The sequence below is a fragment of the Mizuhopecten yessoensis genome, unplaced genomic scaffold, assembly GCF_002113885.1.
Source record: "Mizuhopecten yessoensis strain PY_sf001 unplaced genomic scaffold, ASM211388v2 scaffold716149, whole genome shotgun sequence".
NCBI classification, from domain to species: domain Eukaryota; kingdom Metazoa; phylum Mollusca; class Bivalvia; order Pectinida; family Pectinidae; genus Mizuhopecten; species Mizuhopecten yessoensis.
In genome coordinates, this window is record NW_018479972.1 from 67,849 (window position 1) to 83,996 (window position 16,148).

Consider the following 16,148-nt stretch of genomic DNA (forward strand, 5'->3'; position numbering starts at 1 on the left):
ACAAATTTATAGTTTTCTAAATGATTCTTTCTCTGTATTAACCTCTATATATATAACCACAACTTCCATTGTAATAAGACCTTTTACCACTGTAGACCATAATGGGCTCACCCAGATTGATGCATGGTAGAGTTGCATAGGGGTGAAAGGATTAAGACAGGACAGGCTGAAATGATCACTGCTCTAGATCTTGTTATCCCACGCTTACCACGTTTTACTCATTCACCCCTGAAGACACATTTGAACTCCTTCAATTCAAAGGTTGGAATAGTTCATTATAAATTTTAGGGGTGAATGAGTTAATATCTTGTTAAAAAAACAACCCATCTTACACAGAACAAAAGATCAAACACTATCACAGACATTTCATGTACAAAATATGTAAATTTCACTACATAAGTTCTTCATGTTGATACAGCATACGTCATACAACATTTACTCCGGGGTAAACAACAATTCTTATTTCCCTTTGCCATTTACTATTTAATTCACCCCTTTGAAGAGGAGGTCACATCTCATATAATGGATTTTGAAATCAGTAATGATACCTCCTTTACTTATCACCTTGGTCTATAGGAAATCTATGAGGCTGTTTTCCTAGCTATTTTTGGGAAAAGACTCTTGCCTTAAATGAGAAAAATTGATAGGCGTTAAACATTTTTATAACATTCTGTCATAAATTGCAGGATCATCTTTTAGCAATACATAGTTTTATAATAAGGTTATTTGGTTGTTTTTTTTCATATACTAAAAACTATGAACATGCCTTATGATCAGGACAGGCCTTTTTTACTGTAATATATATGTATGTTTTTAGAAAAGAGCGTGTCTAATAAAAATTCAATGTACTACAATGTATAACATAGCTGGGCAGGTATAACAACATTTCACTTAGACACACACTATAGACTTTTAGTTTCATTCACGATCACTTTTGATAGTCATGTGAGATTCTCAAATGTCTTGTGTGCTTGAATGTCACTCAACTTTCTGCCTTAATCAGTGAAAATTATGTGCAGCCATTACAATTTTATACACTTGCATCTCAAGTATACAACAGAGTCATCCTAGATGTCATAAAGGTTTTCCCTAGATATCAATCATATCCCATAAACCATTCAAGTATGTCACAGAAATCATTCAAGCATGTCACAGAAATCATTCAAGCATGTCTCGGATGTCAACCATGCATGTCCCAAATACCAGAGCATGACCTACACAATGTCGCAGACATCATCTATATGTCCTGGATTGGTGCCAGCTAGGGATGTCCGAGTTGTAAACAAAGAATGTCCCGATATGTATGCCTATATTCCTAGCTTCATCCCAGGACATCCCAGAGGCCATGGAGTGTGAATCCATCTCGTAATTTTTCTATAGCCAATCCGAGTTCCTCTGAGTAAACAGGGTCGCGGTCCTTGTCTTTACTTCCGTCCGCAAAGTAGGCCTGTAAAGATAAGGGAAACATTAGAGCTTAGATAGATTTGTACAAAGTGTATCAGGAAAGGAAAAATGCTCGGCCAGACCAGGTTTCGAACCCGGGACCCTCCGAACTCTAGACAGACGCTCTACCAATTGAGCTATCTGGTCGCCAAAGGTTGACCCAGTCCAGACAAAAGTATATCATATAATAGTTCTGAAAATACATCATTAAGACTTTCTATAAAGTCTCGGGAGGAAACACACTAGAATATTATCATTCAGAAATTTTCTGTAACAGTGACCTTGACCTTGGGTGAGCAAGCAAGACCTCAATCAAGATACCTATGAACTTGATTGTGATCACCAATGCATATGAAATATGAGACAAAAGAATCTATTTATAGTAACAATGACTTTGTGACCTTTAATAGGATGAGGTCTCCCACATTAATGCCCTTAGAGCACTTCCATCGGGAGAAACAAGAGTGATTAGTATACTATATGTTGGAAAAACCTGTTCATAATTGTTTCAAAAGAAATAAATTTTATATTAATTATGGAATTGACTGCTTAACACTTGGCACCAAGTTTGGTGGAGAAATTCTGATCTAGATTTTATATCTAGTCTATGTAATTTTGATTTTATATTAAGAAGTTATAATCTAGATGAACCTTTCAGAGTGATGACAAAAAATGATCTATTTATGGTAACAGTGACCTTGACCTCGTGGCAAACTGTGAAATCATCTGAAGTATTAAGTGACACAGTCCACCAAGCTCATCCTCGAATGTGTCCTAGCAAAATTAAGGCACACTGCTACTTACTAGATTGGTCTCGGTTGACTTATTAGATTGGTCTTGGTTGACTTACTAGATTGGTCTCGGTTGACTTACTAGATTGGTCTCGGTTGAAAAAACCTGACCAGTCAGTAGGCTGATACCTGTCCTTTGAAGAAAACAGAGGAACGACACCTGACTTCAAAGCCAGTCTATTTTACGGTTACGCGACCGACAGACTTTTTTGATGTACATCAAATGATAAAACTAGTCTCCTCGTCTCATCCCCAATGATGTAAAGGCTGAGCCTTCGATTTTGCTTTGACATATTCCAGGGGTGCAGAGAGCGAAAGTGATGGTAACCCCTGGATTATTGAGGATGGCTAATTAGCTTGGCGCGTCCTTAAATTACCTTAGCTGTTGATAGTCCTTAAATGACCTTAGCTGTTGACAGTCCTTAAATGACCTTAGCTGTTGACAGTCCTTTAATGACCTTAGCTGTTGATAGTCCTTAAATGACCTTAGCTGTTGATAGTCCTTTAATGACCTTAGCTGTTGATAGTCCTTAAATGACCTTAGCTGTTGATAGTCCTTAAATGACCTTAGCTGTTGATAGTCCTTAAATTACCTTAGCTGTTGACAGTCCTTAAATGACCTTAGCTGTTGACAGTCCTTTAATGACCTTAGCTGTTGACAGTCCTTAAATGACCTTAGCTGTTGACAGTCCTTAAATGACCTTAGCTGTTGACAGTCCTTAAATGACCTTAGCTGTTGACAGTCCTTAAATGACCTTAGCTGTTGACAGTCCTTAAATGACCTTAGCTGTTGACAGTCCTTAAATGACCTTAGCTGTTGACAGTCCTTAAATGACCTTAGCTGTTGACAGTCCTTAAATGACCTTAGCTGTTGACAGTCCTTAAATGACCTTAGCTGTTGACAGTCCGTAAATGACCTTAGCTGTTGACAGTCCGTAAATGACCTTAGCTGTTGACAGTCCTTAAATGACCTTAGCTGTTGACAGTCCGTAAATGACCTTAGCTGTTGACAGTCCGTAAATGACCTTAGCTGTTGACAGGACGTTAAACCCTATAAACCAAACCACCAAGCTTGGTGATAACAAACATAATTAACCTTTTAGAATGATGAGAAAAATGTTCTATTTATAGAAACAGTGACCTGGACCTTAATTAGGATGGGGAGTTGGGATAAAAATCACACCACATCTTAAACACATCAGGATTAAATCTGAACACAGAGCTGTTAAAAAATAAAACAGGAATGTAAAGACACCAAAAGAAAAGGAAAGCCAACATGAACCCTGACAAAAATAAAACCCAGTGATGTGGAATGGTTACCAATTCCTGCATCGTGTGTGGCACCTGTTTATAATAACTCACCGCAAAGGCATCAGAGGATCCTTCATTTTCTATCTCCACATCATCCTGTACATGTTCAACTGTGAGGTCCTGACTGTCGTCCATCTGTAAAAGAAAGTATGACAAAGGTATAATTGGTCCTGATAACAGTATAATTGGTCCTGACAACAGTATAATTGGTCCTGACAACAGTATATAATTGATCCTGACAACAGTATAATTGGTCCTGACAACAGTTAATTGATCCTGACAACAGTATAATTGATCCTGCCAACAGTATAATTGGTCCTGACAACAGTATAATTGGTCCTGACAACAGTATAATTGATCCTGACAACAGTATAATTGATCCTGACAACAGTAAATAATTGTTCCTCAAGCCAACTACAGCATATATTTTGATCTCAAGTCGAGCTGTATAAGCTATTAGCTATCTGGTGCTGTAACTCGTTTGAAGGCCTGTTTCTACATTTTGTCTGACGATGTACCATGACAGTGTACCATGTCGATGTACCATGACGATGTACCATGACAGTGTACCATGTCGATGTACCATGTCGATGTACCATGACAGTGTACCATGTTGATGTACCATGACAGTGTACCATGTCGATGTACCATGACGATGTACCATGACAGTGTACCATGACGATGTACCATGACAGTGTACCATGACAGTGTACCATGACGATGTACCGTGACGATGTACCATGACGATGTACCATGATGATGTACCATGACAGTGTACCATGACAGTGTACCATGACGATGTACCATGACAGTGTACCATGACAGTGTACCATGACGATGTACCATGACGATGTACCGTGACGATGTACCATTGGGTAAGGGCCCTTTAACATACTGTCTTAACACTTGCGTTGCAGTCCAGGCTTATATGGATGTAACTTTCATTTCAAATTCTGGTCAAATTTTTGAGTAGATTACTTTAAACCATATGCAGGCGTGGAATATGATATATCGTCCTTCCAATACATGTATTACTGATGATGTGAAAATGTCCTTTTTTAGTGGAAACTCATTTAATCTCTGACCTAGGTATAAACAAAATTTAAAAGTTCTTCACTAATATTTTTAAAATCTCAAAAAAGCACAGTGTGAAATTGATGGATTTGAAATAAACATTTCCACGCTACTTTCATAATTGAAGCTCTTTTTAACAAGACTTTGCTGGTGGACAGGATACCTTTTCTTCCGTTTCAAATTCAACACCAAACAGAGGGCATGCACTGTAAACCCGGTGCAGACTCTGTATCTCCTTGACAACCTGCTGAAGTTTCTCGGCGGGATCTATTCTGAACCCCAGCACAAAACCACCACTCTGGAAATCACAAGTAAATTATATCACAATCAGAGATCAAATAATTGATCAGGTTATAAATGAGGATAAACAGCGTTACATTACACCTTGGTCATCTTTCCACTTGTATATAAGCCAGGTTTTTACAACATTACTGAGGTATATATAAAGGTTTACAAGTTTTCATAAATATTTTGTTACCTGCTGAGAGCTTTCTACAACAAGAGCCAATCCAAATTTGGAATCTCTGATTTTTACAGATCTCTGGAAAAAAAATAAAGGAATTATTATTATTATGTAAAATATTGGTTTCTGTTTCGTCTAATGATGACTGCAAATCTAGAAATTCGTAACAGTTTTGTACACTTTTACCATTGCAACAAAATACTCGCAACATTCAGTAACATATTTGGTAGACATTGTAACCAGATTTTTGTTAGAGTTGCCAATATCTGATAACAATGATATTTGTATACACTGTAACCAGGGCCGTTTTCGTTTAAACGGTCAAACCGGTCGGACCACTTTTGTTCGTTTATTAAATAAGGTCGGACCTAGTAATCTGATGCTGCTTTCAGGCGAGCCTTGACAAAGACTTGCAGGGCCTGTATAAACATTTGCAGGTCCTCCAGGATTTATACCCGAAATTGTTACATTTATAAACGACCAGGCCCCAGATTATTGTTAGAGTTGCCAATATCTGATAACAATGATATTTGTAAACAATGTAACCAGATTATTGGTAGAGTTGCCAATATCTGATAACAATGATATTTGTATACATTGTATAAACCAGATTATTGTTAGAGTTGCCAATATCTGATAACAATGATATTTGTATACACTGTATGAACCAGATTATTGTTAGAGTTGCCAATATCTGATAACAATGATATTTGTATACACTGTATAAACCAGATTATTGTTAGAGTTGCCAATATCTGATAACAATGATATTTGTACATATTGGATAAACCAGATTACTGTTAGAGTTGCCAATATCTGATAACAATGATATTTGTACATACTGTATAAACCAGATTATTGTTACAGTTGCCAATATCTGATAACAATGATATTTGTCTTCACGGTATTAACCAGATTATTGTTAGAGTTGCCAATATATGATAACAGTGATATTTGTATACACTGTATAAACCAGATTATTGGTAGAGTAGCCAATATCTGATCACAATGATATTTGTATACACTGTAACCAGATTATTGGTAGAGTTGCAAATATCTGATAACAATGATATTTGTATACACGGTATTAACCAGATTATTGTTAGAGTTGCCAATATCCGATAACAATGATATTTGTATATACTGTATAAACCAGATTATTGGTAGAGTTGCCAATATCTGATAACAATGATATTTGTATATACTGTATAAATCAGATTATTGGTAGAGTTGCCAATATCTGATAACAATGATATTTGTATACACTGTAACCAGATTATTGGTAGAGTTGCCAATATCTGATAACAAGGATATTTGTATACACGGTATTAACCAGATTATTGTTAGAGTTGCCAATATCCGATAACAATGATATTTGTATATACTGTATAAACCAGATTATGGGTAGAGTTGCCAATATCTGATAACAATGATATTTGTAAACAATGTAACCAGATTATTGGTAGAGTTGCCAATATCTGATAACAATGATATTTATATACATTGTATAAACCAGATTATTGTTAGAGTTGCCAATATATGATAACAATGATATTTGTATACACTGTATAAACCAGATTATTGGTAGAGTTGCCAATATCTGATAACAATGATATTTGTATACACGGTATTAACCAGATTATTGGTAGAGTTGCAAATATCTGATAACAATGATATTTGTATACACTGTAACCAGATTATTGGTAGAGTTGCCAAATATTAGATAACAAATGGACATATGTATTAAATAGTTAAACTCTTGTCAAAGTTATCATCTACCCATGGAATTGTTCTGCAAAATGTCAGTTTCATTTTTTTATACTGCAAATCAAATCATCTTTAGGAATATAAATATATCTTCCAAAATACTTACTGTTGGGTGATTTATTTTCCAAGATTACCTATTTTCAGAATATGTTAAATTTTTAGGAACACATATCTTACAGATGACATGTTATCAGGAGTTCATCTCAATTTTAGGATTCCTTATTTTCATTATTATCATTTATTTTCTGAATTGTGCTTCAAGTTACTTCTTTGAGAGGATTTAAGCTAGTGATCAGTTCTCCTTTCAATAAAAGAACTTTGGGTTACACAATAGTATGAGACTGGTCTAGCTGATCAAACGTTTTGTTTGTAATGCACGAGAACCAACCATCTGGAGGTACGGGATGCTGACGTTGAACGACTCATTGATGTTGGCATGCCACACCAACCGTACATTGGTGATAAAGAAAGTTCCAAGATTACCCTGTAGTAGAGAAAAACAAATTGTAATATAACTGTTCACATGGTATGATCTTTTAGAAAACAGACGGTTTTCATTACACAGGTTCAGTTTACAAAAAAAAAACATATTAAAGTTGGACGAGCATTGTGAAAGGTCCGATTTATGATTATAGAGGTTCAATAAATATATATAGCTGTATAAAGTGGAATATCGTAAAAGAATTATTTTTTACAAGTCTTTTGAAAATATAGGTTCAATTTACATAACCTTGTGGAAGGTCTGGTTTATGCAGGTTTTCTGATTATCAAGGTTCAATTTATATAAAGCTGTATGAATTAAAGTGGGACATTGTAGAAGATTTAGTTTTTACAAGTATTTTGAATACATCGTCAATTTACGATAACCTTGTGGAAGGTCTGGTTTGTACAGATTTTCTGATTTCACAAGGCCAGTTTAATTAGGTGATACTTTAGTAACTGATCTGTTCTGGTTTATACAGGTTTTTTGATTATACAGGGCCAGTTTAAGCAGGTTATACTATAATAGCTGACCTGGTCTGGTTTATACAGGTTTTCTGATTTCACAAGGCCAGTTTAATTAGGTGATACTTTAGTAACTGACCTGGTCCAGTTTATACAGGTTTTTTGATTATACAGGGCCAGTTTAAGCAGGTTATACTTTAGTAACTGACCTGGTCACTGGACAGATTCCACACTCCATTCACGTTGTCATAGATCTGTTCCTGGGGAAGAAGTCTCAGCTGTTTGTTGTGGACCAGTGCGCCCCGTAGCTTCAGGTCACGATATAACTTAGACGTATCATAAGCCCTGTAACAGACAAAAGATAATTATGTGTGGATTGAGAGACTTTAGACATCAAATCTTCATAATATCTATGAATTTTATTTATTCATCATCAAACAGTTGTAACAAGTAAGGAAAAATGCAACGACCCAACTGACCATGGGATTTGAACCCAGCACTACTCTAGACTGACGCCCTAACCACCTAAGCTAACGGGTCACCAGTGATCAACCCAGTCCAGAAATATAACATTAAATGTTCTTATTATAAGTCAGGTGCAGGAAGAAGAAACCTACTATTCATTAAGGATTGACCCGCATTTTGACGGCGCATGTACGTTACCTATGATGAACGCAGTTGGCAATTCAATGAACATGTTCTGTGGTGCGCGTTAGCTTCCTTCTAGATGCTGAAAGAACCAAATTATGGCTGTCATCCAACAGTTATCTTGCTGAAGTGTAAACGGCGACATATTTGATTCTAGTATCGATCCGCCAAGCCTTTTTTCATTGCGTATATGCTAATTTATATGCAGTCAGAGTTTACAAAGCTGAAGAAGGGAGAGATATAAATATTCAATTTTGAACTGCCTTATTTTTCAGAATATGTACAGACATTATGTACATTTGAACATTCAGCCGAGGATATTCTTTTCAAGTCCACCAACTTTTTCAATGTGAGAACACTGACATTCCTCCCTCTCCAACAAAATCTTTGACCCAATAGAAAAACAAGACCCAAATCACAGCAAAATCTTACTGGGATGGAAAAGTGCAACACCAATGCAGACCAGGATTAGAACCAATAAGGACCTCTAAAATTAAGACAAGGATTGGAACCAAGCACCTCTGAAATTAAGACAAGGATTGGAACCAAGGACCTCTGAAATTAAGACAAGGATTGGAACCAAGCACCTCTGATATTAAGACAAGGATTGGAACCAAGAACCTCTGAAATTAAGACAGACTCTCTAACCAATCATTAGTGACGTTGCCCCCAGCAGACGTCAACCCTCTATAATTCCACAACATAATATCATGAGGTTCAGTGAAGATGTCTAGAGTATATAACACTGTATCTTATTCTGCAACCACTAACCCTCCAACACTGGGTCGCCGGTTTGAGACCTACGTATACATGGCGTTGTCCCCAGGTATATATTGGCCAAAGGTTGGTGTTTTTTTCTTCGAGAACTCTGACTTTCCTCCATCACCAAAACTGACACGTCCTTAAATGACCATAGCTGTTAATAGGACATAAAACACCAAAAAAACAAACCAACTTATAGAAAAACAACTTTAATCACCATTGACAAACTGTTATTTTTACGGCCTATGTTTATCATCACTGATATAATAAATTTCGCCGCCTTATTATATATTTACAATAAATTAATCTTCATCTCACTTCCTGTAACTTTTGCCCTCCAGTCTTCAAACAAACTGACTCATACAGTATGGAAATTTCCTGCATATAAGCTTGTTTGTGCTACACATTTAACCCGACGGTTTTATCAACCAAACATTATTTTTTCACAGCAGGCCAACGTTTACATTGATCATATCATGGATTATCACCAGACACTATTTATCGTATTTCCAGACAACACAATGCTAATTATACATCACATGTTGAATTTACCTGTGTACTGCAATTACAGTCGTAAACAGGCGAGGTGAACCAGGAATCTGTTGACAATAAATGCAATGTTAAATCAGGACACAATAGAGTTTAACAACAATCATGACATGCTTTAACCCTTTCACCACTGTAGACCAAAATAGACTCATCTGGATCAATGCATGGTAGAGTCTACTAAAGTTACATAGGGGTGAAAGGGTTAAAATCATTGCAGCGTTATACCTATCACTTCTTTACAATGTTACTCTTACAGTGCCAAAATCTGACATGTCGGACAAGATTTAGGGACTCCCTTCCATGCTGTCAGACATATCTGCAGTCATTTGCGATTTTGAGACTCCCTTTTCCATAATCTGATATTTCAAACAATAAACAAGAGGCCCATGGGGCCTGTACTGCTCACCTCAATATCTAAGCAATCAAGGCAAAATTTTCTCCAAATAAGATCCCAGGGATAGAATCAGACTCCGAGGCCAATCCTTATAGCATATATATCTGTATTAGATTGTTCATGCCCAGCAGTTGTATACATGGTTTGGGGTGGGGGATCTCAACTGCTTCCAAGTTGTGACTCAGAAACTAGGTCCCAAGGGGTGTTGCTAGACCCAAAGGTCAATGCTAATATCATGATTATGTTTGTCTCTTTTTGCCCATCAATTGCATATCTAGTTTTGGGGTGGGGATCTCAACCGTTTCAAAGTTATGACCCAGGGACTAAGTCTCCAAGGGTGAGGCCAGACCCCAAAGCCATCCTGGAACCATATGTGCATTCATTTCTTTAAACTCAATCCAATGTCAGTGAGCAAAAGAGATAAAGCTCAAAGTTTTAAGAGTTGGAACATCACATTAAAAACTGTTACTGTGAATAGAAATAGGAGATGATAGACTTACTAAATTTGTGAAGATGAATTCAAATCTAGTGGTATTGCACTTTGTCAAGACATACAAAGCCTCTGTAGTCCCTCTTAATTTCTGAAAAAATAGGCAAAATCATAAAAAAATTAAAACAACATGATAGATAATGTTAGATTTGAAATAAATTCTTGCAAAAAACAGGCAAAAGGATCCTTGAATATTCTTACTGATTTCATAACATTTTTGAAGTGAATCTCTTCCAATGCTCTTAATATTTTACATAATGTACTAAAAGTTGCAATAATAATAATAATTTGAGGTTCTTATATGTATACTGCTTTATCACAACCTAGTTTGTAGGTCGTCTCAAAGCAGTTCATAAATTATTATCCCTGGTTATAGGGCCTTTGCAACCAGGTAATATCTCTCTCAACTCCCTGGAGAGCATAAAGCCTGTGCTGCCATTTCGGTGCTCACAGCTAGCATTCTACAATTCTAGCACTGCCAAACTAGGTACTGATTTACGACTGAGTAGACTGGAACAAGCGGAGCCCTTCGGTCACAAGCCTGGCGTCCTACAATTTCAGCTAGACTATCGTGCCTCCTATAATATTGCCCAGTTAAATTTTGCCTTCTCTTGAAATTATGAAACAAATTTGCTCAAATAGAATTTGCTATTGTATACATGTACTTACTGGTTACTGGTGCAGAAGAACTAACAGATTATAAGATAGATGTAAATGAATAAATTACAACTTTAGCCCTATTTTGATTTCACACAAGAAAAAGTCAAAAACGGTGAAAACAATCAAGGAGGTTAAAAATGTTCTGCTACCAAACACGCCTCCTGAAACCGTTTGTGTAGGAAACGCTACTGATGTGTTGAATGGTACTGGAGTACTTCAGGTCTAAAGATTTGTCATATTACTTACTGACTGAGCTGTCTTTGTTGAAATATTGATCACACAGTTAAATCCAATAGCTGCAAGTCAAAATAAATATCATATATAATATTTTTCAATTTATATACATGTATTGTAGATATAGTTGAAGAAATCAAGAACAGTTTAAGACTGACTAATTTAACTAGTTGATAATGGTTTAATAATATTTCAGACGTATGTTACAAGGTCTCTATTATACTTCCAACTGTTTTAATATTTCACATACTATTCCCCTACCTGGGCTTACTGAGTTGACAAGTAACATTAGATCCTTTCTAAACTGTTCTAAGGGTTTTCTCAAAGCAGTGTTCGACAATTTAGCCACTAAGCCAGAATCTGATCAGCTTTAATTTATCCTGAAGAATATTTAAGGTCATCATAAAGAACTCATGACTATAAATAGTCAGTGAAGACTAGTTCACCTTGTTCATCTTGTCTTACATAGTGAACTCTATACTTTCCTAAATTTGAAATGTATTCATGGTGTCTTTCCTTTCATTTTGGTGTCTCTTTATAGTTCAAGATATTGTGTTATTTGTATCCACTTTTTGTGAGTTCAGATTTTTTATACTGTAGATTTATTCTTATTATAGACAAACGCATATTTTTTCCCAATGTACCAAAAAACATTTGTTGATTATTAAAAAAAAAAATGCAACTGATGAAAATATAATTTTTAAGTACTTAAGGTACTTAAGGTACTTCATATTTTAACCATTGATTTTTGTTAAGAGTTATTTGTTATCTCCCTTGATCGTTTTTTTAACCCTTAACCTGCATTCCTGAACCTAAATTTTACCATTATTTTACTGTTGTATAGATATTTGTTAAGAGTTATTTGTTATCTCCCTTGATCGTTTTTTTTAACCCTTAACCTACAACCATGAACCTAAATTTTACCATTATGTTACAGTTGTATAGATTTTTGTTAAGAGTTATTTGTTATCTCCCTTGATCGTTTTTTAACCTGTAACCTACAACCCTTGAACCTAAATTTTACCATTATGTTACAGTTGTATAGATTTGTATTACAGTGAAGGATATATGCTACTTTACACATAATACTTACATAAATTGACTCGAGGCATGCTGAGTGAGTGCCAAATGATCCTTAGGTTTGTCACAATTATACGCCCTAAAAACAACAAGAATTCCATGAAAATACTACATTGTTCTGTCTTTATATAAGGTATAATTATTTAATTTCAATTAATGTAGCAAGATTTTGCTAAGGAACAGATAGTAAGGTAGTTCGGCTTGGAGTCACAGGAGGTGAAGAAAGTTGGGTTGGGGAGTTGAGTTAAGGTGTCTTGAGGAAGGAGGTTGAGTTAGGGAGAAAGAGTTGAGAGGTCTAGAGATATAGAGAAGAGTTAGAAAGAGAGAGTTAAAGTGAGAATTAGGAAGTTAGTAATAATAGTAGTGTAAGCTGTAGTTTGTAGATCTGTGTAGTTTTACAGTTTATAGTTGGATATAAGTTTGGAGTGGAGAGATTGAGTTCACAATAGTTAAGACTTGTATATTTTATGACGGATTAAAAAAATTGTGTTGTAAATATAGTGTCAACATAAATGTACTTATTTTGTTGTTCAATTAATTTGAACAGAAAGCATCAGTAATACAAAAGAGAATGTAACACTGATGACCATCAGTGGAGTTTGGATTTCTGAAAACTAGTGTCAAGCAGTAGGGAAAATACATATTTTTAACATTCACAGAGGTAATCAGGAGACTTTCTTCACCAGAAAACAAAATAAAAAAACAAAATAAAATGTTTTTCCTACCTCAACCTACCCAATTTGTTTTGGAGCCGAAACAGGAAACACACATATATTTTATTTTTGGCCTCATATCAATGAATTCAATCCATCAAGGGTGCCACAGTAGCCGTGATCGCTAACACGCACTGTCATTTTTACTGTGCACAATCATGCATAACCTTCAGACCACTCCCCTCCTAGGAATTTTAGTTTGATTCCTACTGGTGGCGGAAAAAGAAAGTGATGTCTGATAGGGTTAATTGTTATCCTTCCGATGGCTAGGTGGTTCCGCCCCCCACCCCCCCACCACCCACCCCACCCCCATGGATTTTCCTCCACCACGAAAAACTTCAATTGTTTTTATATTGGCTTCTTAATAAAAGCTCTACAGAGCTTATGTTTGTTGTTGACAATGTACACGACGTTAAATAAAAATTAATAACTATTATTTATTTATAATACCTCTATCTCCATTGTTGCCTTTGGTATCTTCTACAGCGTCCAGCCTGTCAATCATCTTTTCCCCAGGACGCATCTTCATTTGCCTATAAAATATAGCACAAGTCAATGTTAATACTTTTAGTTGTCTGTTACATAGAGAAAGAATAAATTATCCTTTTTTTATGAAAAATATAGTTACATGTACGATTTTTATCAAGGGGGTAAATATTTTGACCTTTTCGCTTATAAAAAAGCAAGATTTTAATTTGAGTAATATTTATCCCATGACCGCTGAAACACTTTCAATTCATCATCAGTATTCATTAAAACAAATATAAATATATATACTGCATGCACAATTTGCTAGAGACTGTAGCAGAACCTGAGTCAGACTGACTTGATTGATTAATTGCATGTCCCTGACCAGGGACTTTAATTGGCAGAGTGTCCATATATATATATACTTAGCTCGAGTTTCCTCTGGCCCTAACTCCAGACTTAGAGATTTTGACATATGTATAGATGTCTGGTGTACATGTAGGCCCAGATCTCCCGAGTGCACTGCTATATGAAAACGTGGAATTCTCCGACACCGTTTGGTATCGGAGAGTTATGAGGTGCTTACAACAAAAATCTACTATGACACAACAGATGTACCTCACATATATCGATAAATGGATTAAATAGCCAACCCTACTTTCAAGTAATGGGCGTTAAGACATGACAAAAGGATATCCAAACCTGGGGTGTAAATAGTTAAACATTGTCTTCATTGTGACACTAAAAACGGGCTCACAAAATGACAGTAGGCCTACTATAGGAATTAAAATTTAGAGTTCACATGACATTATTCAAGATTTGCTCTAGAAAATGGATTTTTTTTACTTTCTATCAATGAATCTGAAGAAAAAAAGATTTTGAATTCCAAAAGAAAGAAATAAACGTCAGCATTAACGCAAAAAAATGACATACGACGGGTTCACGTCGAATCTGACATCCCTGTCTTCCCACAGATCATCCATCTTGATGCTTTAGAATTCCTAAGGACACATGTCAATTGAACGCTTGAATTATTACGTTTATTCAAACATCTATAAGACTGTAAGTTCTCAAAAGAATTAACTCAAAATTGCTTAAATATTGTCAATTTTTTATAAGATTCATCAACTATTAAAATAGTGATAACAGTGTGTTTGATTTTTGTTTTATATTTATTTTTAAATTCCCACATTATTGCGTGATTTACCGCGGGTATCCATCATGGCGGCCCCCATGTAAACGTTTCGTCGCGTTTCTAGATCGTCAAAAAACATTAATAGTGTTTCTGTGCTAGCCGCTGTACAAGACAGTTGGTCAGAACTGAAGACAATTGTAATTCTTGGTATCTAGAATATTCCACAGTATATATTCTCAATATGGATGTTGCAGACGACAGACGTGACCGAAAACGCGAAAGGTCCAGATCCAGGGAAAGGAAATCAAAGCGCCCAAGATCCCGAAGTAGAGAGAGGTAACGTTGGGTACTGGAATAACAAAAGTTGGAGATCATCCCTCATACATGCACGAGAGTTTGTCAGAGTCGTTTGTCAGACGTTCTCTTTTTATAGGGACATTTATGCCCCGCTTTAAACAGGTCGGGGAAAACCACTAACTTGCGTATAATACACAAACTTGCCTATCATACGCTAATTGGGGTATCCGTGCATTTACACCGAATCGCGTTCATTTCGCAAGGAGTCGCATCATGGTAAGTGGTTGTTGTGGTAGTCCAGTGCTCGGGTAGCACAATGCTGAAATGACATTGATGCAAGTTGATGCTTTCTCGTAAAAAACATATTATTAACGAAGTTTTCCCCGACCTGTTAAAAAGAAAACCAAAAATGAAAACTGGTTTGTAGCACAGGGACCTGAGAATTTGTTACAGCTATATTTGGACCTAAACTAAGGTGTTCAGAGGAATTTTACATGTTTAAGGAGTTTAGATCGACTTTTTGGTAAAAAATAAAATAACACCCCATGCAATGACTATATATATATATACGAGAAGGGTGGAAAGTCAATGTCGAAAAATCAACCCCACCTTACTTTCTTGCATCAAAAACAACATTTCTAGTTAGTCACCCTTAAAAGCGTTTTCAACCAACAACAAGTGTCTTCAAGTGACAACAAGCGACACCAGACAACATGTTTTTAAATATCGAAAAAAGTAAGCGACATCAGAAGATATGTTGTTAATATGACTATATAATTATAATACACCTCGTACAAAATTTTAATTTGATATTTGAAAAATTGACCGAGTTATGATAAATTTAATTTTACGGCTGGCAGTGTGGCACATGTGTGTATTAACCTGTACAGTTAAGAAAGCGTCGCCAGACAATATCTTTAAAAA

General features: G+C 35.8%; 2 protein-coding genes across 2 annotated transcripts in view; one reads left to right on the forward strand and one right to left on the reverse strand.

Moving 5' to 3' along the window:
- Positions 1–609: 609 nt before the first annotated feature.
- LOC110441853 (Bardet-Biedl syndrome 5 protein homolog) lies at positions 610–14,803 on the reverse strand. The gene is made up of 12 exons (XM_021485127.1): positions 14,726–14,803; positions 13,775–13,857; positions 12,625–12,690; positions 11,544–11,593; positions 10,648–10,728; positions 9,757–9,803; positions 8,004–8,139; positions 7,238–7,333; positions 5,098–5,160; positions 4,783–4,917; positions 3,597–3,680; positions 610–1,447 (listed from the first exon to the last, which is right to left on the reverse strand). The coding sequence occupies exons 1-12, from the start codon at positions 14,773–14,775 to the stop codon at positions 1,322–1,324; spliced, it is 1,017 nt and encodes a 338-aa protein (XP_021340802.1). The 5' UTR covers positions 14,776–14,803; the 3' UTR covers positions 610–1,321.
- Positions 14,804–14,998: 195 nt separating this feature from the next.
- Positions 14,999–16,148, forward strand: part of LOC110441851 (probable ATP-dependent RNA helicase DDX23) — a 33,980-nt gene continuing 32,830 nt past the window's right edge. The window contains exon 1 of the mRNA XM_021485125.1: positions 14,999–15,263. Within this exon, the coding sequence (XP_021340800.1) occupies positions 15,169–15,263 (95 nt within the window). The 5' untranslated portion in view covers positions 14,999–15,168. The remainder of the gene's footprint in view (positions 15,264–16,148) is intronic.

What these genes read in the sequence shown, in the direction of transcription:
- LOC110441853 (XM_021485127.1), bottom strand. Translation starts at nt 14,775, where the DNA reads ATGGATGATCTGTGGGAAGACAGGGATGTCAGATTCGACGTGAACCCG. An exon ending in GGAATCTGTCCAGTGACCAG is followed by an intron (nt 7,334 to 8,003) that starts GTCAGTTACTAA and finishes TCTCTACTACAG; the next exon opens with GGTAATCTTGGAACTTTCTT. An exon ending in GCATCCCGTACCTCCAGATG is followed by an intron (nt 5,161 to 7,237) that starts GTTGGTTCTCGT and finishes TTTTTTTTCCAG; the next exon opens with AGATCTGTAAAAATCAGAGA.